We start from the raw sequence: 27,117 nt of genomic DNA, 5'->3' as shown, positions 1-27,117 counted from the left end.
CTATATAAACAAAGTTGCTAGAGCCAGTGTTGTTACGTAACAGGAAGTTCGCCCACCGAAATAAAGTGACATGTTGCACCTTTTGCGGTTTTGAGTGGTGTGCATTGAAGCACATTTACGAATTTCAAGCAAGACAGGAACTTGACTCAAAGAACTTAACGGTTGTCGATTTTGTTTTCTGTTACTAGTATTGTTTCGTGCATTGTTTGCATACCATCGTAGAAATTTGAAATGAAGTATGCTTGAACGGTTCACTCCTATGGTTATGCCGTCCAGGTATTTTTAGAGTTCATTGTTGCAGTCGTAGCCAGAGACCAGTTCATTGAAGCAAATCAGGCACATTGGGGACCTCGTTCGTTCTTGCATGGAGGTTCTTCTGGAAGAAACTTGCGCTATAGGATCTTTCCACAGCAATGAACACGTTTAATGAAAACAGAAATAACAACCTCGAATATTAGCGACATGATCATGAACGGTCGTACGCTAGCGCAAGAGAGCATTGCAGTCCAAGTTTCTCCTCAAAGTAACGGATTAGTGGAAAACCATATTCGCAAATATGGATGCTGACGCGGCTGTGACGTCACGAGAGGAATTTTCGCCAGTAAAACTGACACCTCCGTGGCCTACGTGACCGTCACGTGGTCTACTCCCACTTATTAATAGTAACGATTTGATTTCGCGGTCCATTGACGGCATTCATATGGATGGCAGTGTGCTCAAGGACGTGTACGGCCTCGTGGTGCTCCCTCGTGCACTACAATGCGTACGTGATGTAATTAACCAGCAACCACAGTCACGCAGCATAAAGTAATTCAGCGGAAGCTCTTTCGGCACACTGATGGCGTCACTATACACAAATCATATTGCACGTGTAGCCGCCACACAAAGCTCAGTCTCAGCGACAAGCAACGGCCGACACAGGTTTGCTTCAAACCAGGATACAGCTTCACCACGCAGGTTTTCTACAATCCTCCTTAGCATTCCAGAACGAATCTAATTCACTGTACACTTTCGGCAACCTATTTGGAGCGTTCAGTTTTTCACAGATCCTGCACAGATGCAGAGACGGCGAACCAAAGTATCCGTGTTCGTTTAAGACTCGGTATTCCTTCTTCCACTGAAAAAATGCATTGTACGCGACGTCGTCGGCATCGAGCGCCTTCAAGTACGCGGCCAGATCCCGAGGGCTCTCGAAGTCCTCCACGTGAATGAACGACTTTGGAGGGCAGAGTTTCTCGTAATCACTCTTCGAGCCACCCATCACTACAGGTACGACTTCTTTCTCGTACGCGTTCCACCAGAGTTTCTCCGTGATGTACTCTCTGCAGTTGCTGTTCTCGAACGAGAGATAGAACTTGTACTCTTTCATCACGTCACAGTCTCTCGTAAAATGTCCTGGGCACACCGCTTTGTTCCCGCAGCCACCGTAAATGTCCACCTGAATGTACTTTTCCAGTTCGTGCACATAGTCCCAACGACGGTTGGTACCTCCACAGTTACTCCCTAGTATGGCGACCAAACGTGCCTTCTGTGCCGCGAAGTTACGCAGTTGTCCCACAGCACCCTTTTCTTCTGGAGACAGCCTCACTGTTCTTCCGTACGGGACAGGTATGTCTGAATCACTGCGATATGTCATGCTAAGGTTAAAGATTCCGTTGTAATCCCTCATCCTATACTTTTTCGTAAGCAGGAATGTGTGCAGGGGAGATTCGTCAGTGAAGAATATCCAGTCTTGATCCGGTTTATGATACGGTGGTAGAGTGTGCGGCCCTTTTGTAAGGTGGAGGTGAAACATGACGGCCGACGCTTCGCCGATCTTGTCGTTGTCCACTTCCAGTTTGCAGTTACGAACGGTACAGTATTTGAACGGGTCCTTCTCCGTGGCGCTGAACGAGCGCAGAAACCGGCGTTGCATTCGCTTCCCGACGTTCCAGATCAGAATCTTGAATTCGGAGTCACGTTTCGAATGGTTCTGCCGTTCGGAGGAGGTCACACTGAACGGCTGTTTGGTGGGAGGACCTCTTTGTGGTAGTGTCCATTGTTTAGCCATAAACACGAAGACGACTGTCATCAGGAACACAAGACCTAGATGACATGTGTACTTGAAGTAGCGGAACCGCAGACTGCTGCAGGGAAGCCGCATGTCAGGTTGCACATCAGCCAGATGCTGGAGGTGCTGCAACGGCAAATACAGAGTAAGGTCACGTGGGGGCAATTTAACCGCTCTGCAAGATGCACACAGCCACACATTACCACCAGCAACGGGGTAGAGTGTCGCCCATGGCGATGAAACTTCCCAATCATCATTATAAAATAAAGTAGTTGTTGGGGAAGCAAAAAGAAGGACCCTCGTCCACGTGCGTATATCGTAATAAGAACCCCGCATCTTGCCTTTCAAATTGCAGTGCGATTTGTCTTTGCTAAATTGGCTTTCATAACGCTTCGTAATCAACCTTTAATTTGAATAGCTTCGGGTGTTTTGACGTCTTTTTGAAGCGAAGGTCCTAGAGAGGCGAACTCCAGAATAGAGTGCAACGGAAGAGTTCTACGTGCCAGAAGTTTGGTGTGCATCGAGGCCGACCTCAGATTACGCGTTAGACAACCAGACCTCCTCGGTGCCTGGAAGGACAGGTGGTTAATATGAATTTTCCAATCTAGTGCAGACGAAATATATGAACCTGTAAGTATCAGCTTTGTCAGTTACATATATAACCATCAGCGGTAGGTGAGTTTTTACTATTCGTAAATGGCATTACTACACGCTTTGACAAAGTGACCTATACCCTCGTCTTACACCACCTGTAGTACACCATGCCCAAATTTATTAACGTCGCAATGTGACTCGGATTTAACTTTGGAATGTAAAAAGCCCCAGTCATCTGCGTATAACCTTAACTTCGAGTAACCTCAACTTCGCAACATCATTGATAAATATCAGGGAGAGCAAGGGATAGTGCCCTAAGGAACGTCCGATGGGACTTCGGGGAGTCCCATCACTCCTATGCATATTAAGAACGCCAGTGAAATTCATAATTTGCCATCATGTTATGCATTTACCAATTTTCATTATGCAGGAGCCGCTGCTAAACCGCAAGGTAGCAAGGCTACACAGGACAGACCTGATAGAATACGTCACTTTTCGTCATTTTGTAACCGTGAGCTCTCGCGATGTATGCGAAAACATTTTGCAGAAGGCAGTAAATTTCCGAATTTTTTTTTTTTTTTCAGATGAATCAATCTTCCAGAGACAGTCGCATCCAAATATAAATAAGAAGCTGAAATGGCACGCACTATTTGAAAGCGAGCTCCTATCTTGCGAATACAGAATACACACGCATTTCTTTTTTATATATTTGGCTGTGACGAAATGCATACTCACTTCCGAAGTCTTCTAGGTCTTCCTTCGGGCACGCTTCCATGGATTACTTCCAAACATTGAGAACAGCTCCACCTGTAACCAAACACACAACATAAGACTACACCCTCTCAAACAAGCTGCAGTGCTCTACTCAGACACACCGTTGCCACGATCATCCAAAGCTACAATAGCGCTACAATAGCTAACGACACTGAATGTTTCCTGTGGCTGTTCAGCAGCGTTTTCTCTTCTGTTGCTCTCATATTGCGAGGACGATTCATTTTCTGCCTTTTTTTTTTTTTTCGACCATGTGTTTAGGAGGCATTACACAGTTCCTCGTAAAGGATAAAATACCATAAGCGTGACTTATCGAAACGGTACGAACAGTTATGCACAAAGCCACAGGCGGCAATAGTTTTTCGCTTTTACCTGAAGGTTAGAAAACATTGCGGCGAACAGATCGGACAGTCGGTACATGTATGAGAATACTATACTATACTTCATGAGTATCAACTTGAATGGTCGCGTTAAATAGTCCGCAATGAGTTAAATAGTTCGCAAGAGAGCCAAAAGAGTCATCCACTCCAACGACCGAACAAACTTCCGAAGCACGTAACTCAGATCACACTCTGTGACTCCGTCTCAAAAACCGAGTCACGGAGTAAAAACGACCGAAACGAAGTCTTGATCTGTAGTACCGGTATACAGTGGTACGTACTTCTTTCTGCTCCACGGGGCTCCACGAATGAAGGAGAAGCTTCCCAGCGCTCCCCGAAGCGGAAACATGTGTGAACGGAAGTGGCGAGCGCTACAGGTGACACGCTTTTGGAGCGTTGAGCAGAAGCTCCTATAGTGGAGTCTGGTAGTCTCACAGCACCCTCTGGAGCACAAGATGTGCTATACGTAACGCGCCCATTGTGACGGATCATTAGCATTCTGAAACGGCACACAGAAGCTCACCTGCTCGCGGAAGCCGCAAAACATTCATGGCGCGTGAGGGCGTGTTTTCTCATGAAGAAGCCGAGTCAAAGCGCATCATTAGATTTACGCCACGACAGCCATTCCCACCGTACGTGTCCTTGGGGGATTTTTTCGCCTTCCAGCGACAGCATATCTAGTGCGACATTTTAGGTGCCGCAGAGCGGAGAGTTCTGCTTACGTGGCTGCTACGAAGACAGAGAGAATTTGGACAGCCCTTACGAAGATTACAAGGGGATCACATCAGTACTGATAATCCTATACCGAAGATGTCTCTACTTTGCCACCGCAGCATGTGATAATACTATAATAATTCGTGGCTTTACGTCCCGAGATAAATGTGATCACCAAGACTTTGCAATCGCTGTGGCTTATGGTAACGAGAAACAACGATGTTCTCTCAACCTTCTAGATAAAATGCCGCTGACTGTGCTTCACTGTGACGTTTCGTGATGTATCGCTTACGTGAAAGGCAGATTTGTCGGCGTACGAGGACCAACTCTGAGCCCGGTCCCTTGAGGTGTTCGTGCCAGTGTAGAGTTGTAAAATAATGCAAGGCACGTGCACACATGCTCAAGGTCAAGCACGCTGCTCAGACCGGAAGATAGTCCGTGGACCGAAGCGTGGATAAATTGCTGGGCAGAGTTTCATCGCCAAGCCGTTCACGTTTAAATGGTGAACGAGGAAACGAAACGATGGAAGTAAGCGTCCTGAGGCTGGAACCCACAAACCGACGAATTTGCGTGTTCCAGCCTCGGAACGGTTATACTTTCCATCATGTTCACCAGACGCCGCTGCCTCGTCCTTGTGCGGTATGTATGTGTATCTGTGTGTGTGTATGAGAAGGGGAAAAAATGTAGGAGAGAACGTGAAGAGAGTCAGTGCATGCCCCTTTAGTTGAACGAGGCACCCTGACCTTGGTAAGTTGTCGGAAAGCCGTTGCCAGCGTAGCGTAGTAGTTAGCGCACTAGACCGGCAGCCTAGAGGCGCGCGGTTTGATACCCGCCGCTGTATGGATGTTTCGACGACTGCCATATTTCCATTGTTGAAGAAACGAACACTGCTGAGAACGTTTCTCTGATAAGGTAGAGTAATCCCTCAACTCCCCAATCATCATCATACAATAAAGTTGTTGTTGTCTGTTCTCTGATGTTTGATATTGCGTTCGAGCGTCTTGCGTTCCGTACGCAAAGATCTCGTCATCCGCAGACACCATCGGTGTGAGGCTTAGTATATAACGTTGTGTCTCACGAAACGCGAATGGTTACGGCGCCATCTGGTAAGGACAATGCGACTAGTACTTTCCACGCTCAAGCAAAAAAAGTTGCCGCCAGAGGCACGCGCACGTCACACAGAGTAGGGCACCTTAATACACAGTGCCTCGATACAGGCACCCTAATAATGCAAATGTGAGTTGCACACATGCACATAATAGCGAGTTTTAGTGCATCGTACGCTATCAGCCTTGCGTACGTAGGGAATAGCGTGGCGCTTCTGCGCACTGCGCGCAGCACTCTGCATATTTTGCGTGTGCGCAGAACCACTAACGCTATCCCTTACGCACGCAAGGGCGATAGCGTACGAATACGATGCACTAAAACTCTCTACTTTCCAAAAATAGCGGGCGCAGTGTGCAGTCCCTATTTCCTTGCGCACGCAAACCTCTGACTTTACGCTATGCTAAAACTATCATCAAGTCAAAGGGACAACAGCGGGAGGGACATTGGCTCAAAATAAAGTTGTTGTTTGTTGCATAGGGTGCAGTTTTCCTTGCCCTTTCAATGGCGCCACTACTGAACATTATTGCGCACAGTTGCTACATTCAACGCACATGTTGCAGGTACTGAGCTCTGTACAACAGCGCAGCGCCTATAAGGAATATTGCTTGGGTCGTTTTTAGACACTTTCCCACACCGGGCAGGAACCACGTATTCCCATCGCTCGACGGTTTCGACATATGGCCGAATGAATGAAGTGCAACACAGAACAAGAGCGTTTTATTAACCATGAATACATACTGTATGCGAGGAAACCCCGACGTTCCCTCACGTCTGTACCGATCTCCTCAGCTGTTATCATTAGATATCATTATCATCACCAAGCCGTCCATTTACGGTATAACTACCATGAAAACGCGGATGCGAGGTCCTCACAGAACGTGTTGTATAGCAATCGCAGTAAATCGGAGGCAGATTTGCCTTCCTTTCCCCGACTGGCTGTCCCCATTCTCGTTATGCTCAAAGGGGTGTCTTTGCACAGGACCAGCTTCATTTCCTCGGGTATCAGGAACTAACAGCCACAGACAACGACGTCGTGTAGCGCGAGTTCCTCGTACTCAAGGAAATGAGGACTGCTCCTAATTCACGCCGTGTTGCTTCCGCACGTTTTCTTTGTTTACACATTGTGTTCGCACGCCATGTCAACAGCTGCATGCGTCAGCGTCATGATAATTACCGTATTTTCCGGTGTATAACGATCGCGTTACACAGTAAAAAAGTGCTCTGAAGAGGTCCTGTGCGTTTTGTAACGGTGCGCGTTATACACAGAAATATTTTCCTGCAAAGTCCCTTTCCACGTCGGTGACGTACAAATTCTAGCCTCTTCCAGGGTGTGCACGGCTTGACGCTTTAAAAACTGATGGGTAGGAAAGTGCTTCAGTCTTGCGTCAGAATCACAGCGAATGATGCCTCCGAAATCCTAAAGAAGCTATATGAGGCTATGATAAGGAAGGGACGCGGAACCGAAAGCGGTGAGGAGACTGCAGTATACTATGACACTGACTCTGTTGCACCGGAGTGTAACGGCGTTGTCTAAATGTGTTTCAAAAAGGACCGAATTTGAAACGCGCACCGTACAATAAACCAAGGCTATGTATCATATATGAATATAGTACTTACATTTTTAGGGGTGTGCGTTATACACTGGAAAGTACGGTAGTTAAATTCATCACAAAGATTTCTGCGATCGATCAAAATGACGTCGTAGTTACGGTCTCTGGGCAAAAAGTTATGAAAACACAATAAAACTACAGAAACGTAACACTGCTGTGGTCGTTTGAAGCCAAATCATGCAGCATAGAAGCTACACAACTCATTGTTATACTTAATGCAATAAACGACATCCAATTTGAACCGAACAGCATTCATTGATGACTGATTGCCTCTTGATAATTGGTGTATACGCTTATCAGTTTACGTTATCATGTGACCCAGATTATGGAGGTTTCCGCAAAAGGGAGTTTTGGAATATTGGAAACACTGTACAAAAACAATAGCGAAAAACGATAAAGGAAGCCTTCAAATCGAAGATCAGCAACGTGATGGGTTCATCCACTTCCAAGGAATAAGGCAACTGGCTTATCGTGCTTTTTTAACGGTTGTCGCGAAGAACTTCCGATGCTGGGGGCCTTTGGACGGCCATGCCTTTTAGCATCATGTGTTACAGCTAGTCAGTCTCGTATTAACACGCACGTATAGTAAACTCTGTGGCTGGACATGGGAAGTAACGCTCTGCAAAGGTATACGTGAGAGAAACTGATGTTCTGAGGCTGGAACAACATAGAAGGGACAGATACAAACAAAGCCTCAAATGCCTAAGAAATAATAATGCCTGAAATAACTCATCTTTCAAGGTATACGTGTTCGTCAATCAGAGAGACGTCGAAAGGAAAGCACTATGAACTTCAAAAGACGTTTTCTCACGTTCACCAAAAAGCGTGAAAGCACACTGAATGAGACCGCAGCTGAACGCGTCGCAAATGCTTCCACTAAAAGTGAAGAAAAACTGAGAAGAAAAACGGAGCTGACTCGTCCTGGTAGATCAATAGACGAAGGCCAGAAAGTGTGAGATATTATTAATACTATTATCATTATTGTTATTATTACTAAGAATAGATTTACGAATAACGCGGCGATCCACAGGCCTCAGTTTGCTTCGCGTGTGCTTCTCTCTATGTTGGTTCATTACTTGAATATCGAAACATCAAACGTGCGCACACTATCATACGTCACAACGTTATTTTACAAAAATAACTTTAAAGGCTCGCTTCAAAGCGCAGTACTTCTTTCTCTTATCTAAAATCCACAGTAAAACAGAACGGCTCATATATCAGTGCCCACCAATACATACCAGTATAATTCTGACCACCTAATGAATAAAACACTCAACGCAAGCGCACACGCAAGCTCATAGCACCGATAACACGAAAAACGAAACGTGATTTCAATAACCTATATATCTTTGACGAGTTATCGCTGTGAAAGTCCCTCAGCGTCTGTCTCGCTCGTCAAACCCTTGCGGCGTTTCTAGCGCTTCACTCGCCAGCCACCGTGCTCCAGGCGTAACTGCGCGTCCCACATCCGCAAAAATATTTTCAATAATTTTTTTTCAACGAATGCCCAGCTGAGAGTAAATCTACTCACCATCATTTTCTCCAGTTACTTTCGTATCCTTCTCACTAAAACCTGGCTATATTCGGCGCAATTCAGCGAGACGTATGCTGAGTTGGCCGGTGGGACACAACGTGGCTTCACAGCAAGTGGAACACTCCCGGTGTCAGTCCGACCACTTTCCTCCCTTCCAATGCCTGACCTCGATAACCGTTCTACAAAAGAAACACCATCAAGGTTACGTCATGCAATACACCGCCTGCTTAGGAAATATATCTTGGCATTCGCCTGCCGCTTGGTTGTGTTTAGAATGCTTCATGCCGGCTGGCCGATTTGACGTCAGACGCTATTCTTGATGCAGGATACGCAGTGATGGACGCGCATTCGAGCTTTCTGTGCTTGAGGAATACGGAACTCTCATACAATGTTTCTGATGGATGGTGAGCGCCGGCGAAGGACAAAGCAGCAGGCGTTCGAAGTGGCATTGATCTTTTAGTGGCGATTGTTCAGCAAGTTCCAGGTGTTCACCTATCGTTTATGTAACCGTTTTACGAGCAGACGATGGAGCCTTCTGCATCAACGACAGAGGGCGACGTTCGCACTGTCTCAGGGATAGCTTTCTGTTATGCGTACTCCGTAATTTACGATCCGTGTGCTCATCGCAGAACGGTATCGGGCCACTACATCCAACGTGCCATTACATCCAACGTGTCGTTACATCCAACGATGGATGTAACGGCTCGTTGGATGTAATGGCACGTTGGATGTAACGGCATGGTGTGGATGTAACTACACGATGGATGTAACGGCATGTTGGATGTAACGGCTCGTTGGATGTAATGGCACGTTGGATGTAAGAGCATGGAGTGGTCCCCTTTGTTCAGGCCCCATTCAGAAGTTGATGGCGGAGGCTGAATGAGTTAGAATTCCTGGGCATTTATCTGCATATATCTGCTACATTGGCATTTGTGGTCCTGGTTCTTCAGAGTACTACTATTATTGTTATCATCATCATCATCATCATCATAAATCTTTGCCCTTGATCAGCGGGCATATATCTGCTACATTAGCATTTGTGATCCTGGTTCTTCAGAGTACTACTATTATTGTTATCATCATCATCATCATCATAAATCTTTGCCCTTGATCAGCGGGCGAAACATAGACAACAACTTTTGTTTTTTGCTAGCATCGTCTCGTGAGCGGGGAAGCTGTACAAATTGTTGAACTATTATCGGAGTAATAAGAAGTAATAAACAATAAATAATTGGTAAATCGCACGTTTACACGTCACAACGGCTGGAAAGGGATAATAGAAGTTTGAAAAATGAGAAATTACCGCTGGTGAGCTTTTGTCCGTGCTCCGCACTTCACGGGCGAGCTTTCGTCCGCGCGACACATTTGACGCTGAGCGTGAAAACTAGAAAAAATTCGGGGAAGTGTTAAGGGGTCCTCTAAATGCCTATAGGCCCGATTTCACCCACAGCGATTAGCTTCTGAACGCAGTTTTCGTTAACATAAACTGAGATATACTTGAACGAAAACTCAAGAACGGCGCCCTGCCATCTTCTGCTCCGGTACTGTAAAACTGGGTGGCGGGAACGTCGCTTCGACTGTACGAATTTCACGTCTCCCAGGTCCATGGCATGCGAATCACTTGGAACTGCTAGCTGGCAAGTGGCACGACGAAAAACTCGCCACGAAATGACAGATGTCCTTTTTCCTTTTTTTGGTTCTTCCGGACCTCTTCCTAGTACTACCTCCTGTATACGGGAAACCAGGTTAAGCCCTTGTACCCTGGCCAAACAGCTTGGGCACGGGGGTGATCTGTAATAGGTCAACCTTCTTTTTGAAGAGGTCGCTGAAGAGAAAACAATGTTCAGTCGGTAGCAGCATATATGCAGTTTTTGTGAGATTGAAATAGGTGGACGTCCCGCAGGTCGGTAATCCCAGATGTGGCGTGGGGGGAAACTTCTTGGAACACTGTTTTGTGTGCGAGTGTGTCATTTTCGTAAAGGAAAAAGTGCTTCCTTTTTTTCTATCCACTCCTCCTTCTGGCACACATGTGCTGCATAACAAGCACAAAACATCGACGAAACCAACGACCTTGCCGCCGACATCGAGACCATTGACCGAGTTTTCTGTGTCCGTGGATGTAATGGCTCGTTGGATGTAAGGACCCGTGGACGTAATGGCCAAAAATGGATGTAACGTCTCGTTGGATGTAACGGCACGATGGATGTAACGGCATGTTGGATGTAACGGCTCGTTCTTGGATGTAATGACACGTTGGATGTAATGGCACGTTGGATGTAATGGCATGGAATCTCGCAGAACTTGCAGCAAAACCTATGGGAAGAGAGAAAGCAGAGGCGCGAATCACATTTTGTCGTGTAGTCGTGTAGCATGCAACCCGATGCAATACTTTACTAGGTTCATCACGTCAACGGCTATTCCCGAAGGAGATGCGATCCGCATTATTGCTGCCACTAGCTAGAGTATAAAACTGGCAGATCAGCGTTAGCACACACCTATCGCCACAAGGAGGATGGTTGGAAAATGCGTCACGAAACGGAACGACGCAAACACAGGAACGTGTAGGTAAGAAGCCGGTGTCTTCTCTCACCATATATGAGTTGGACAAAGTCGTCGCAACCGTTCACATAGTGAAAGTAAGGAATGATTCTAAACAACAATGAATAAGCCGCCCGTCCAGAAATGCGAAGAAACGAGACATTTCTTGTTCAACTGACAGGGCTTCCGAATCTGACACTGATTTGAGTGTTCTCAAGGCGTCCTCATCAAGCGTCATAGAATGTTCGTTCTAGGTGTGTATAAGAGAGAAATAGAATTGGGGTCGACAATTGAGTTGTGGTTTGTTGAAAACGACGATCTGGAGTTATCGTCAGATCGATGTTGGTGTCGTATTCGACTATGTGTATGTTGCGCGCGAAATTTCATTCGGTTTCAGGATAACGTGCATTTGAGCTGCTTCATTTGCGGACGTGAGACCGAGATGAAACTGTGACTGAAGACAGTTTTGAGATGCGATAAAACCCAATCAGAGAAGTCCTGTGCGGAATAGGTGGATTGATTGCTTGGCAGAACAGAAAACCGGAAATTATTGACAGTGACCTCACGAGGGTGAAAGAGCTGACTATAAAAATCAATAAAATTACTTTGTTCTGAATTTGATTGCACGGTGCTTCTGAACATCGTACGGACATGACAGCGTTCATTCAGCTTCGGTGGTCCGATATTTGCCGAAGTATTTGCCAAAGTAAAGCATTTGCGCAAAGTACAATTTGCCTTCGTTGTACGTAACAGTGTAAACCAAAGTTTGGTCTAGGGTTTTGGGGGCGTATAAAAGCGTTTAGTGCAAATTCTTCATACTCACTATTTATGTCCCATACCAACTACAATTATGATCATATCGATCACACGGAAAAATACGAGACAGGGAAGAAAGAAGACGACACACATTTCTTTGTTTGCTTGTTTATTTCTTCCCTGTCTCGTGTTTTACCGTGTGATCAACATGTATACCACCTCTCCTGCGCACTTTCCCTATTGATGATCACACGTATATTTCGCAAATGTAATATGTTTGCTTGGTATAACGCCGCACCATTCGGACTTCTTGTGCAAGCTGGTTAATGGTCAAACTGACTGTTTTCATCTCTTGTTCATTTCCGAGTGCCAGTGTTCTCAACTCGATATCATGCTCTCTATGTTAATTGTCATTGCGACTTTTTTTTTTTTGGTGTTAGTGCCGCGAAGCAACTGTGGCTATGAGCGACGTACAGATGTGGACAGGTGGAGAGAGGACAGCAGGAAAGCGTGTGGGGGGTTAGTATCCGTCCTGGGCTGACTTCAGGGGGAACTGTGCCGACGTCCGTCTGGAAAGTCTTCGGAAAACCCAAGGAGAACCTCAGTTAGCACAGCCGGTGGTAGGATTCGGACCCACTATCTCCCAGTCTTCAGCACGACCTTGGGTACCACAAACGAGCGGCCTTGTACCTTGCATCGTGTTTTGTGTTCCTTCGACCAAGGACCGTGCTTCAACGTTATCGCGAGTAAGCAAGACTTGCCCCTTATACGTTCAAGTTATCTCTTTTAAAATATTTTTGACTCGTCATTGTCTTGTCTTTTGTACAATTTGTTCTGCACCATCACCAAGACTTATGTCGTTCATGGGAACAGTACAAACAAATGAAAATACTTGAAGTACTCGATATAGCTGACCTTGTATATAACACACCACGATTGGTATTTCGATCTCGTATACAGATACGCGTACGAATGCGCCGTCTGCGTTGATATCGCCGTTTGTGAATGCCATCTGTTCGTCATAATACGAACACGACTCGCAAATACAACTTATAGCAGCTATGTCATACGACACCCATATGTCAGCTCAAGCTATTTGTGCGTTTCGCTTCCAGGAGTGCAATGACAACAGCAAGATTTACAGCGTCGTGCTTTCTCAGCGTTGTATATACTCTATTGTGCTTTCGTAATCCATTAGAGACCCCCATAAACCACTCCTTCCGCAATGAAGCAAGAGGACTGCACTCTCAATATAGAGCGATATTTTAATCACGATATCGCTCCTGTTTGTCTGGCCGTACACAAGCACGCCACAAATTTCTGTGGCGAAGGTTGTGTAACGTCTGTAGCAAAAATGAAGACGGCGTTTTCGTAACAAGTAGAAGGAAGCAGGGCAGTTGGTGATACCACATACTGGAATAATAAACTGCAGCAAACAAACAAAAAAAGTAAACGCGGACATGGGGTTAAGACAGTAATCGGCCGACACGGCGACAGACTCGCAACTATCATGGGTTCGGTGTGACAAAGACCCTTTCACTGTTTACAAACAGAAGGCACAACCGGAAGTTGCCTAGGGTTCCCAGCGTCAGCGGCTGCATGTGGCGCCACGCCCCGTCACTCATTTGAGCTAAACCTTTTCACTATATTTGTAGACAGTGAAAGAGTTTAACTGAAATGAGTGGCACGGCGTGGCGCCACATGTAGCCGCTGACCCACTGACGCTGGGAACCCTAGACAACCTCCGGTTGTGCCTTCTGTTTGTGAACAGTGAAAGGGTACACAAAGTTTCACGACCAATGGCAAAACAGTAACTTACACGTGGCGTTAACAGAAAACAAGTGCAAAACAGTGGCGATTATACCACGTCTAATCTTAACAGGCAAGAAATTCCATCTCCAGTTTAGATAAAGATAGGGATGGTACACTTATATGCACATGTTGCCATGGAAACTTACGTAAAGCGCTTCAAGAGTTTCCCGAACAGTTTTATCGGAATTGTTGCCGACTACCGTAGCATCTTTGGACCCCGGTGAACAATTAAGTCCTTACAGTGTTCTTGCAGACTCGAGAAGTACACTCGAGAAGTACACTCGAGAAGTATACTCGAGAAGTATACTCGAGAAGTATACTCGAGAAGTACACTCGAGAAGTACACTCGAGAAGTACACTCGAGAAGTATACTCGAGAAGTACACTCGAGAAGTACACTCGAGAAGTACACTCGAGAAGTATACTCGAGAAGTACACTCGAGAAGTATACTCGAGAAGTATACTCGAGAAGTATACTCGAGAAGTATACTCGAGAAGTATACTCGAGAAGTATACTCGAGAAGTATACTCGAGAAGTATACTCGAGAAGTATACTCGAGAAGTCTTATGTTGAGGCAGCGGACGGATTAGTCAATATAAAAACAGTGCCACAGTCAAACGGCACGGAATTACGGGAGGTACCCGGGTTCGAATGCCGGTGCCGGCAGTGCTGTCTGGGGTTTTTCCTGGGTCTTCCTCAGACATACGTCGGCACAGTTCCCTTAGAAGTCGGTCCAGGACGCACATTCCCCAGGGCTTCAGTCGTGACGAAAGATGTAGCTGTAGAAAGCTGTAGCTGTAGATTGTAGCTGTCCCTTCTATGCTGTTCCAGCCTCAGAACATCAGTTTCTCTCTTGTTCAGTCGTGACGTTGGCCACCCCTGTGAGGCCGACAACGGCGAGTCCTTCCTTCCTTCAGTTGTTTTGGGCAATTTATACGCTGGTATAAGGACTGCAGTTTATGTGCACTGAGCAGAAAAAACGGCATCTACTCCATATCTAGCTGCCACCTTCTTAAAATTATGGGAGATTTTGTGTATGTAAGGGATACACGCAGGACTACTGCGGCGTGGGCTAAGCTGACGTGCGCTATCTCTAGATTTCATTTTTCTCAACAAGGTTTCTGCAACACTTTCCAAGCAAGATTGTGGATAACCAGCCTTCCTAAGCTTCATGAGCTGTGTATCAAAACTTTCTGGTGCCATGTGCTGGCAAGGTTGCATTAATGCCATGCGCAGATGAAAAGAAGTCCCTTCTTTAGCTCTAGGCCGGTGTACGTATGGCAGGTGTGGTGTTGGTTCTCAACAAGATACCGGTCAAGAAACTGACATTATTTTGAGAGGATATTCGATGGTAAGATCCAGGCCGCACATATTAGTCTTAAGGGCCCCCCCAAATGTCATCAAAACCATCCTGCAGAAGTAAAAATTCATCGACATACCTTCTGATATGTTAGCGAGGTTTGTCAACTAGAGCCTTTTTTTTATCGCAGTATCGCACTTGCACAGGAAAATCTCATAACATAAATCACATAAGATACACAAATCCCATAAGATAGGAGAAGCACTGGACCCAGTGGGAGTGCCCGAGTTTTGTAAATATTATCATTATTATTTTTGTTCGTGTTTAACAACAGTTACTTGCAAATATGCTTTGAGGAGTTCCATAAAGGTAGGCATGCTCATGAAAGCTGAATCCTGGAACGTAACAGCACTACCTTCAATCAAGTTTTGCATAGCCAGAGCTAGATGATCAAAGAGGTCGACAACATCAAAAGAGCAGAACTGTACGTCTGCAATACCGGCATCTTCTTGTAAGATTTGCCCCCCCCCCCCCCCCCCCCCATCCTCAGAAATCTATATCACAAAAGGGTCGCATCTAGGCAGGGACTGAGGTGTCGTGATAGCAACTTGGAAATGTTCCGCCAAGTATGTGTTTTTCAGTGATTGTTGTGCAGAATGGCATCTCTTTTTTATGTGTGTTGGCAATGAAGAAGGCAAAGAGACATTCTCCTGACTTTCCTTTTATAGGAAGCTTTTCACGTTGACTGTATGGCAAATCTTAGGTATACCTCCGCATTGGACTTCCTTGCATGTTGTGAATCAGTGGTGTTGAAATTCTTTCCAAAGAGCCGGAGCTCCCGGCTGTTGTCAGAAGGATTGCCAACGCTGTTCCTCAGGAGACGAGATCTTCATTTATCGATCGTATGATGGAGTCAGCAAAAAGGGTTCCTCTATCCAGCAGAAATTTCAAGGCTCTTCGCAGGGTGCAAGTGTTGTTCGAGCAGTCGTACATATATTCAGCTATAGTAACTGCTGACAAAGAAGGTTGTTTTGTGGTTCTTTCTCAGCCTTCCTATGAAGATAAAAACATCACAGGCGTATTTTCAGGCCCACTGATTCAGAACATGCTAAGTAGTCCCATGCGGAGGTAGTTATTTTATTTTTAATCCCGTGCTAGCGCCGCGAATCCACTGTCGCTATGAGCGACGTATAGACGTGGACAGATGGAGAGAGGAGAGCGCGAAGGAGTGGGGGACAGGGGGGATTAGTACACGTCCTGGGCAGACTTCAGACCGCAGACAGCACAGCCCGTGCGGGGATTCGAACCCGCGTCACCTACAAGTCTCGGCGTGGACAGAGTCACCCTAACCACTATGCCACGTATAAGGGTTGAAGGGAGTAATTATAGTATAAGGAAGTATAGGGGCTTTAGGTACAACGATGCATATAGAACGGTTGCCCTATTGAACACGCAACTTTGCACCATGGGAGCTGGTGGAGGTAGCTAAGATTTGCCAGACAGCCAACCATGAAAAGCTAGTTAAGGCTAAAGGGATGCCGTTCTACAGGATAATCACTGAAAAAAATATACTTGTACAAGAACATTTCCAAGTTTCTATCGCGACGCCTCCAGTCTCTGCCTATATCTGCGACCCTTTTGTGATCAAGAATTCCGAGTCCGTTATCGAAATCTTACAAGATGGTATTGCGGATTGTACATGTAGTGGTGCTATTTTGATGTTGTCGATTCCTTTTATACGAGTGAACACTCTCCTATACTGGCTGTGCAAGACTCGATTGAAGATAGTGCTGTTACCTTCCAGGATTCAGCTGGCATGAGCATACCTACCTTAATGGAACTCCGCAAGGCCTATTTGGCATGGCAGCAGCCTTGACAATGGGAGGCTGCGCGGGACCTGATGCAATATAGCAGAAAGCTGGAGTCCGGAGTCCATTGTTCAATCCAATCCATCTGAAGATATGTACTTCCCTGCATTACTGCTCTGTGTATTCATGGTTTGTGTACTGTGAAATGTATCGTAAAGCACAGAACGCACGGAAATGTGCTTAGCTGTAACGGGCTACAATAGGGATGTCACGTGAGAGACCCACCTGAACAGTCTTACGGAGGGAGGCACAACTAAAGTCCCTGAATAACAGTATAAGGGTTTAAGGAAGTAATTATAGTATAAGGAAGTATAGGGGCTTTAGGTACAACGATGCATAGAACGGTTGCCCTATTGAACACGCAACTTTTCACCATGGGAGTTTCGCTACCGTTCTACGCGTACCTTGACTTGTGCTCTCAAGTTCCGCCCCTGATTATCTTGCTAGTGAAATCACGCGAGTATGAAACAAAATCCTGGTGGAGAAGACGGCTTTCCGATAGCTTTTCCCTTTCTTTCCGACAAAAATGTCATTTGGCTTAAGGATATGTGTCTTCACTCAATTACTGGCGCATGGCAACTGTGATATCTGTATGTGTATTGTACATGTGTATTTCGACTGAATGTAAGAAATGTGCTGGAGCGAGCTATGCGCAGAAAGAACTGTTCTTTCGGCTCGTTAAGACACTGAGAACGCTATGTAGTAAGCACTACATGTACATTGCGATAGATTTTTCGGTTAAATATAAGACATGCGCTGAGGACGAGCTAGGTGCAGGAGGAACTGTCCCTTCGGCTCATTCGTATACTATAGTGAGAGCGCTGTGTACTGAGCACTACATGTGTATTTCGATAGATTATTCGGCTAAATGGGCTGAGAGCGATCTAAGTACTGCAGGAAGAACTGCTCTTTCGGCTCGCTTGCACACACTGAGAGCGCTATGTACTACTGAGTATTATATGTACAACGCTGGACAAAAGTTTACGGTCCACGCTCCGGCGCATTCCTAGTCTTCAGAGTGAGACGCTAGCAGCGAATGGTACCGACTTACGAACATGTGACTGGGTTACTTAGGCACATGTCTATCAGTCCGTACGGTCCCATTCGCTGCTAGCGTCTCACTCTGAAGAAGGAATGCACCGGAGCGTGTTCCGTAAACTTTGTCCAGCACTGTATACCGTATTTTCCGGCGTATAACACGCGCGCTATACAGTAAAAATGCGTTCTGAAGATCCTGCGCGTTATACACGGAAATATTCTCCTGCAGAGTTCCTTTTCAGGTCGGTGACGTACAAATTATAGCCTCTTCCAGAGTGTGCTGTGGCTTTCTCCCATATCTCTTAGTCTTGAATTCATTTCAGAAGAATGGCGTGATTGAGAAGGGACGCGAAACGGAAAGCAGAGAGGAGACTGAGGTATACAATGACACCGACGATGTTGCATCGGAGTTTAACGGATTTGACTAATTCAATTTCTGACTCTGTGGTGTGAATTACTTCGCATGGTTCATCTTACTGGGCTACTTAACAGTTTCATAGGAAGAAAACATGGTGTTAAAAATGACTTCTGTGCTACTTTAATGCGTTTCATTTCTATAGAAGGGACCGATCTGTTTCATTCCGGAATATTTTTTCTGCTTTGTTTTTCGGGATTTCTTTTCACAGAATCTCCGCATTTCCGGGATATTGTGTCGTCAACGGCATCGGGGAGTCACTGGTACTACGACTTGATAACCTCGCAGGAAACTGGATGACTGCTTTATCAGCAACGACGCTGTTCCACTGCGGGAAAGAAAAAACCCGAAAGAACAAATCTCAGACAATTAAGTCGCCAGTAGTAAATATACAAGGAAAAGTACGTAGTGTTTTTAAGCAAGGTGACGTCTGATGCTGCCGCACTGGAGTAGCAAATCACATTTATTGTACGATCACAAGTATTGTAACATTGCCATTCACGGGCACGCGTCTGTGAGTTGGATTTAATGCTCGAACGCGCACGCATGCATTGGTGCAAGTAGGTGTGGACACTAAAGAGCTCCAGGAATATTCTCCAGTTATTATGCTCTATGAAAGAACGTGGCTCACGATATCCAATTATGAAATTCATTTACTTCTAGCGAGCGCCTTTACCACGAAACAATGCCATTCAAAGAGCATAATCCGCGTAAGTCTCTCCTTCCTACCCGGAGAGCACCTACGTCACACGTCTCGCACGTGTAGCAAAGCTGCATTCCAGTCACTTGAGATGGGGGAGATTTCGGGCTCCTAGCCAATGACGGGCCTCGTTGACACAAACAGCAGCGTGCGGGGAGAACCGGTTGTGAGAACACCGCTGTGACCTCGCGGAGCAATACAGCGCTGAAAACATAGTGCGCACATGAAATGGAATATTGTGGGCTTTTGGTAGCATTTGATCTGGCTACCTTGGGTTTGACAAGTGTAAATATGTTTAGAATTGACCTCACTACCCAATATTAAAACAAAACCGGTGTATAGGCGCCCCGCATTTTGAATGGTTGATGGTGCGCGACGTCAAAATGACGTGTCGCTATTGTCGCCAGGGCATCGCAGGGCGGGGCATGAGCGCGAAAGAGTGCAGTGAATATTCGGTTGGTTTGGAGCCATTATTTATTTTTTTGCGACAAAAATTTTTGCTAAACATCACTGTAGGAAACGAATCACACTGCATTACAAAAAAGTGCACCTTGCATACCTGTTTATTGCCCCTTTAATTCCGGTAGCGTACAGTATCAAACAATGTAGGAGATGCAGGAAAGGGGACAGTCGTTTCGGTCGTGGCAAAGACTTGACTGCGGTTTAATTTCCCGCCCCTTTCCCTTCCCGCCCTTTCCCCCCGTTTCCTTTATGCTTTCTCTTGCTTCACCCACTCTACCTCTTTCCTGTTTCTTTTTCTTCTCTTTTTTTCCACCCACAAACGCGTTTTGGAGTAGCCAGTTCTGACTGGGTCGGGACTAACATCTCCATGTTTCTTTTTTCTTTTTTTTTTTTCAATTCCCGCTCCATCGCATATCCTTATTTCTTCATCCTCCTCCTTCACGGTTGTCCTGCTCACCAGAAGGCTGAAGCACGAGCGACTATCGCGGCATTCGTCACGTGATGACTGTTGTCAGGGGGCCATACGACAGAATTCCACGTGTAGCTAGGACTGCAGAAATTATCGGCACTCCTGCACTACGACACGTGCAGCCTGTCACCACAAAAATGAGATTATTCACATTACGTGTAAACATTTCTTATCATATGTGAGTCCCACGGTGATGTTATCAAGACCATTCGTCACGCAAGGGTACAGCTCGCGTCAAAGTTAATTGGAACAACCCTCCAGCCTGCGAAGTGGGGAGAGAGCCAGCCTGGCAGCGCTTAGCAGAGAACAACGTCTTCCTATAGCGTGGGTCACCCCCTCTAACTGGAATGAGATGACCCAAACTCCCTCCGCCGTCATTTCTTCTAACCACCAGCAGGGACCACAGGAAGGAATGGTGTTCAAGTAAACTCTGATGCGAGCTGTACAACTGATAAATGATGTATGGGGTAAAGTTCAGGTGACGGTGCAGAAAGGGTATCGCTCGAGAAACAAGACAGTGAAGAGTGATAGTAAATTGCTGATAATGTGGCTTTCGAAGTAACGCATCTATACCGCACCCAAGTAAGATTCTCAGTCACGCGCGTTGCCATTGAGTCCGGTAGGTACGATAATAGCTTCACAGCGACATTATATTATTGGTCTCCTAAGACTCTAGTTGCAGTAGAGATCATAGTTGTCCGCTACGTGAAGCCGCGGGTTATTATTCTTAGTTTAGACACACGATGATAAGTTTTAGTTTGGTTTAGTTTAGTTTAGTTTAAGTGTAGTTTTAGTTTTAGATGATTAGTTTTAGTTACACGATGATAGCAGCCGTCAACTTAAACACCAGCAACATGATGTAGGTCACTTGAAAGGAATTGAGCTATTGGATTGCCATGTTTTCGGGTACCTTACTTTCGGACGATACCTTTGGAACTAGTAAAGCCTCCTAGAAACAATGAAATAGACAAGTCACTGAAATTGAATCTCATTGTCGGTTTCAGGATGCCAACGTTGTCCTGTGTTCGCGTCTGTTGTGAGCTCATGAGATTTTAAGAAAAAATCTTCCCGGGAACAGCAGTGCAATGGGTACTGCCCCCGACGACCGTTTTGCCGGCCGTGCGTTCAGAGACACTGCCCACCCGTAGACGGACCGCGTTATCAAGGGACCCTTCTCCAAATTATGAGGGACCGACTCCCCTTTGCCTCCTCCTTGATTTGAAAGGAGACCATCATGTATCCCTTGCGATCCTGGGAGCGCACTTCCTGTGTATTCCGCTTGATACGTTTCCATTCACGCGTGCAGGTATTCCAAAGAGGTGGCTCGACAAACGATGTATTCCACCAGCGCTTATCATGATCATCGTGCTTGTAAGAGAGGCACATTGAGATTATATTTTCGTCGCGGAATTCTAGGAACAGGATTTGTGTCGGGGAGCTCGTCGTGCTTTTGCTATATTTACGACGTCGGCGGCTGCGTCATCGCTCACGAACGAATTGCGCACATTTGGCATTGAACAACGCAGTATTGTTCCTCTGCTGGAGTTTTCCTTTTCGTTTTCTTCTTACTATCGCGCACGTCGCTATTCGTACCAGCGTGAATGACAAACGCACCAAATAACAAATGATACGTTCACGTGCTCGGTCGCAACCCGTAACCGGTAATAAAAGGAATTTTGATTTGATTTCACGATTTCGTGGCGTTAAGATAACGATGATCAAGCGACAGAAGGGAACGTTGTTATCTTCTAAGTCCATCTCTTATTAAGCCATCACGAAATTCGCGGAGAGTCGTCAAGTCCTCGCTACCACAGCTTGGGACAGAAAGCGGGCTGATATGTTTGGTTGTGTTTCGGATACATTTTCGTTGTCTTTGTCAGATATTTGTATAAAGAGAGAGAGAATCCCATTCCTGGTATTATGCGGTGTATACGTATCTTGTGTGTAATGCGAGCGCGAGTTGGGCTTGTTGGTGCAACTCCGCCTGTGGCGACAAATATAGATGTACGCAGACAACACAATACACGTCGCAACATAATATGTCGCGACGTGTATTGTGTTGTGTCTGCGTACCTGTAAAGTTGTCGCCAAGGATGGATCTTGTGTGTGTTTGTGTTTCGCGAATGTGTACTAAAAGAAGCTTGAGGGATGGATACACAGCAAAGAAAGACAAACGAAGAGGAGAAAACGTACAATTTTGATAGATTCCGAAATATTAGCAAAAAAATTACAGTATCCTCGTTATATCTGATATGGGTCTCCGCTTATGAGAGTATTATTGAAATGGAAGAGGACCGTTAGAAATGTTTGCCCACATGTCAAGTAAATAACAGGAATAAAAATAAAAATAAAATCAGCTTCTCCGGTAGCTCACATTGTCCCATTATATGGAGAGTCGGTATGGGCGAGAAAAGGATCCTTCCTTCGTTGTTTTTTTAGCGTTAGCGCCGCGAAGCAACTGTGGCTATGAGCGGCGTACAGACGTGGACAGATGGAGGGAGGACAGCAGGAAGGAGTGGGGGATAGGGGAGGACCTTCCTTCGTTGCATGTCAGCAAACTCAAGGACAGTCCTCGAAATGCATCCTTCGTTGACAACTTAAATAGCAACCGGATCGCCACTCCGCCAAGTTATTATGCGTGTAGAATGACACCCAAAAAACTGTGTATATACAATTAACCTAGATACTTGGGGTAGTTGGTACACAACTGAAAAGATTTGTCGTGGTGTGCATCTCTCTATATATACCTTCGTGCTGTTCTTGCGCCGCAAAACTTTTCAGTGCATCTTCGACACTCTTCCAAACCTTAAGAGGGGATACGACCTCCGGCGGCCCCATGTATTCTCTATAGGCGAAACAATGCGATCTTTTGCAGCTAATACTGAACCGATTTGGACGAAAATGGCCTTGTTCGATAGATTTTAGAATTTCAAAAAATTCGCATTGGAGACATTTGCAATTTTTTCTGCAGAAGTTTTTAAAAACCTTACGAAAGCTGCAAAAAATTTATAAGTTCGGTCTCTCGCTTTTGGAAGTTCGTAGCTCGTTTACTGTAGCACATATGTGAAATGTAATCAGTAGCATTTACGCAGAATTGTTTCTTGAATATTTACGTGTCCATGTCATGTCTGTCCAAGCCTCCAGTTGTTCACAATATTGAAAAAACTTAAGGTATGTACGGCTCCGTGAACTGCCCCGTCTTGCCATCGTACAGTAGCGCCACATTGCTGGTAACAAGAGAACTTCACATCGTTCCGCGGAATGCAGTCACTGTTCTGGCACCCTATCCCAGAAGGGGTTTCCCCGGCAGCGGAAGCGCGAAATTGAGGTCGTGAAACCTGTCTGAAGAGATCCACGTTGAGTAGGTCGTCGCAAAATAATGGGAAGGCCTTGAGTGAGAATAGGGAGAATAGGCGGCATAGACCAGGAAAGCTTTGCTACACAGCCACACAATATTCGTCTCGCATCGCATGCACGTAAAAAGAACGGTAGGGTTAGGGGAGGTGAGGCACAGTGAGACCGAGTGGTGTTATCATTCCCTCTCCCGATGTGTTGAAATCCGCCTTTTCAAAAAGAGCTGGCGCCACCGCGCGGCTAACCCGACAAATAAAGTGGTAGGCAAGAGTGTAGCGCGTGAGCATACTCTCTTCGTATCCACGATGGACATGGAAGGCTATTTTCGTTCTGATATCAAGACTGCTGGGCCCCAGGAAGCAGCATAGACTACTTAGGACACTCACTGTTTCAATACAAGCTGGAGGAAGATCGCAAGCAAATACAGGACTTCTTGCGTGCACCGGATCTGCTACGCGCACTGTCAAGCGAAAAAGCGATTTCCACTTACGAAGGGAGCAACACAGTTGCAACATTGATGTCAGTAAACTGCGAAATAAGTTTTGTGCAACTTTTTAAAGCTCGTCACTTTTGTGACGAGCTTTCAAAGCCTTCAGAGTTTTAAAGCCTGTCACTGCTGAGGAAATGCATAAACCGTACGTTGCCATTAAGATATGAAGAAATGACGTTGACCGTGCACGGCGATTTTTATGGTACTGCGCTGCTAGGATATACAATTATCTGTAAAGTCTATTAGCGTTGGGGGAGAAGAAACGTTGTTCGACCTGCTGCAGTTTTGCATGATTAGTGAGTTTTAGTGTATCGTAAGCTGTCGCCTTTGCATACGTAAGAGATAGCGTTGGTGGTTCTGAGCACGCGCAAAACATAACGAGAGCTTCCCGCATTGCACAGAACCATAACGCTATCTCCTGCGTACGTATAGGCGATAGCGTACGATGCACTAAAACTCTCTATTGTTGTTGTGTGCCGGGCGGTTTTCAATCCCAACAAAAAAAAAAAGGGGGGGGGGGGTTAATCAAAGGTGCGTATGTTTTGTGTCAGTAGGCGAGAAACTGTTATTTTGTCTATTTTCCCGTGTTGTCGTCTGATATCATAATATGTATATATATCACCACAAAATAAAAGTTGAAGTCCGTACTGCCTTTGTGCTGCTGAATTAGTGCTGCTGAGTAAGATACCGCAGTAGTTGAAAAAGCTGCTTCACGCGTAAAATTTGTGTACCAAACCGCGAAACAAAAATCTGCAACAAAGAGTTACGTCGAAAGTTGAGAATAAGTGTCGTGGGTCTAGAACGCACAGTCCGCGCCCAAAGGCAAAAGAACCAGGATCATGCATAATCCCGTTCCCAGACTTAACAAAAAAAAAAAAATAAAGAAATCAGCGCGTGACCCTGATCTTCGTACCAGTGCTGTCCGTTGCAGCGCCCTATTGGCATTACATCGAATGCTGCTTCACTTGCCTTTGTGCTTCGCTACACCCTACACCGGCAAAACAGAGCCGCGAGCTGTCCCGTGCCTACCAGATCGTTTCGGCATTCTGCCGCGCGGTGCGCAGCGATGTCGCGCATGCGCTCTACACATTTTTTGAAAAGGCGGATTGGAAGACAGTTGTCTTTCTTCTTTTAATGAGGTAATATCAAACAGTCAAAGACTAGATTATGGAAAGGCCGAAAAATAAGGAATTCCAAGAGGATGTCTGCGAAATAAATAATTTATGAATAAAACGTTGAAAAAGACTCCACGTAGAAATTTACTTTTTAACAGAACTTTTTCGAAAGAAGCTCTTTCTCTATCCACAACTGTAAGATCCACCCCAGTACACGAGGGATGCTGCCAAAAAGTGGCATGCGCTGGACAAGGTCAAACAAAGTTATTTTAAATGCATAAAAAGCATTTAGCACATTAATTCCCAATACCTGTCCTGAGCACAGCGTTGTGGATCTACCTGATGTAGCAGATGTATAACTTTTCGAATATATATTTTTCCTTTCTTGGTGCTTTCGATAGTTCAGTCTTCCGAGTTCTCGGGCTCGGGGTCCAATGATGGGTGTAACAGGGGTGTCACATATTACACCCAAAAGAAGCGTGCTTATTGGGTATATTGACTCAAAAAATGGCAAGTTCTGAAAAAAAAAAAAAAGTCTGCAAGTTGCAAGTCTGAGGAAGCCTATCAAAAGGCCGAAAATCGTAACGGCGAACTACCATAAGGCCGAAAGTCAAAAAGCCGAAAAATCAGAACGCCGAACTATTATAAGGCCGAAAGCCAAAAGGCCGAAAAATCATAACGCCGAAGTGTCAGAAGGCCGAAAGCCAAAAGGCCGAAAGTCAAAAGGCCGAAGATCAGAACACCAAACCGAACATCGAAATATAGCGGCCAAAGAAACAGAAGACCTAGTGTAAGCATCCCTATGAATGACCACTGAAAGGGTCGCTCTTCGCTCTTTTCATTAAAAAAAAGCAATAAACTATAATCTCGTATTGCCAACCTAATCTAGCAATAATCTTTAACATGTTTACTACAAAAAGAAAGTGTGTGGTAGGTGAATGCCAGTGAATGACTTGTATCACCCACTGCAATACAAAGGTCTGCTGCACGGCTTATCTTGTCTAGGTTTCGGAGGACTTATTCGGTTAATGCTTGTAGCGACAAATAAATTTAGATTCACTTGCACACAGACGCAAGGTAAATACACTAAATCAGAATAGTCAGTTAAATACAAAATGCGTCCGCAAAATGTTCTAGTGTGAAAACTCGGCGCCAAAGAAAAATCAGCAGGTGAATATAAATAAGCGAGGGCCAACGAAATATAACATTTGGACTCCGCGCTGCGTCCAGAAAGTCAGACAAGCTAAGATAGCAAAACGTCAAGAAGTCACCCGATGCAGTCCACAAAGGGACAAAAAGGAAGAATTGGCTTTCGTCGGGACCTCCTCTTTTCTTTGTAGCTGAGTTGACCTTGGCAACCCAAACATGACGTGAGATCCCTGCATCTCAATAGTCAAGGAGGTCACACGTGTTTTTGGGACTACACAATCCTGCGGAGGAGTGAGTTATTTGTACTAAGGGTAATGGTTACAGCTTCCTCCAGGCTGAGACCCGTATGTTCGTGTGGCGCCATCTACAAGCGAAAAAATCGTGAATCGGAGATGCCGCCTCACTCGTATCCCCTCTTAAACATTCCCGCCTGTCAACCAAAAAAAAAAAAAAAGAAGGAAGCGCTATGCATCCGCAACATCAACAACAACGGCGATATGGGAAGGTGCCTCAGATTTCGGCTACGGTATTGTGGCGCGCACAATGGATAATCAGAATAGAAAAGCGTCCCGAATCGCGCCTGTGAGGCCAAGTCGTACTTACCTCCGTTGACTCGATCGATATGGATATGACGGCCGCTGTCACAAGGTGTACTTTCCCAGTGGCATCAGGATCGAATGCAGCAGCGGCCAATGCAAAATGAACACGCGCGCCACTTTCCAACGCGTCATCGCTATAACAGAAAGCAGACAGTCCACCCATTACACGTTGCGTCACGTGTCGGCATTGAGACAGCAGAGGAAGACCTGCGGAAGGAATCGCTTCCCGTGTTCTGCGACGGGACGGCCTTTGTTGTTCCGCGCTGTTGCCCCGCCCCCCGGTGCAGATTTC

General features: G+C 45.7%; 1 protein-coding gene across 3 annotated transcripts; it reads right to left on the bottom strand.

Moving 5' to 3' along the window:
* Positions 1 to 406: 406 nt before the first annotated feature.
* Positions 407 to 27,117, bottom strand: LOC135400896 (3-galactosyl-N-acetylglucosaminide 4-alpha-L-fucosyltransferase FUT3-like). Of its 3 annotated transcripts, XM_064632891.1 has the most exons (4): positions 26,830 to 27,117; positions 8,758 to 8,939; positions 3,380 to 3,451; positions 407 to 2,176 (listed from the first exon to the last, which is right to left on the bottom strand). In XM_064632891.1, exon 4 carries the CDS (start codon positions 2,141 to 2,143, stop codon positions 947 to 949), a length of 1,197 nt encoding a protein of 398 aa, XP_064488961.1. In that variant the 5' UTR covers positions 2,144 to 2,176; positions 3,380 to 3,451; positions 8,758 to 8,939; positions 26,830 to 27,117; the 3' UTR covers positions 407 to 946. The 3 variants fall into 3 exon arrangements, with proteins under 3 accessions (XP_064488961.1, XP_064488960.1, XP_064488962.1); XM_064632890.1 differs by lacking the exon at positions 8,758 to 8,939; XM_064632892.1 differs by lacking the exons at positions 8,758 to 8,939; positions 26,830 to 27,117 and adding an exon at positions 4,077 to 4,411.

The sequence above is a fragment of the Ornithodoros turicata genome, chromosome 7 (genome assembly GCF_037126465.1).
Source record: "Ornithodoros turicata isolate Travis chromosome 7, ASM3712646v1, whole genome shotgun sequence".
Lineage (NCBI taxonomy): Eukaryota > Metazoa > Arthropoda > Arachnida > Ixodida > Argasidae > Ornithodoros > Ornithodoros turicata.
This window is presented reverse-complemented; position numbering and strand designations above follow the sequence as displayed.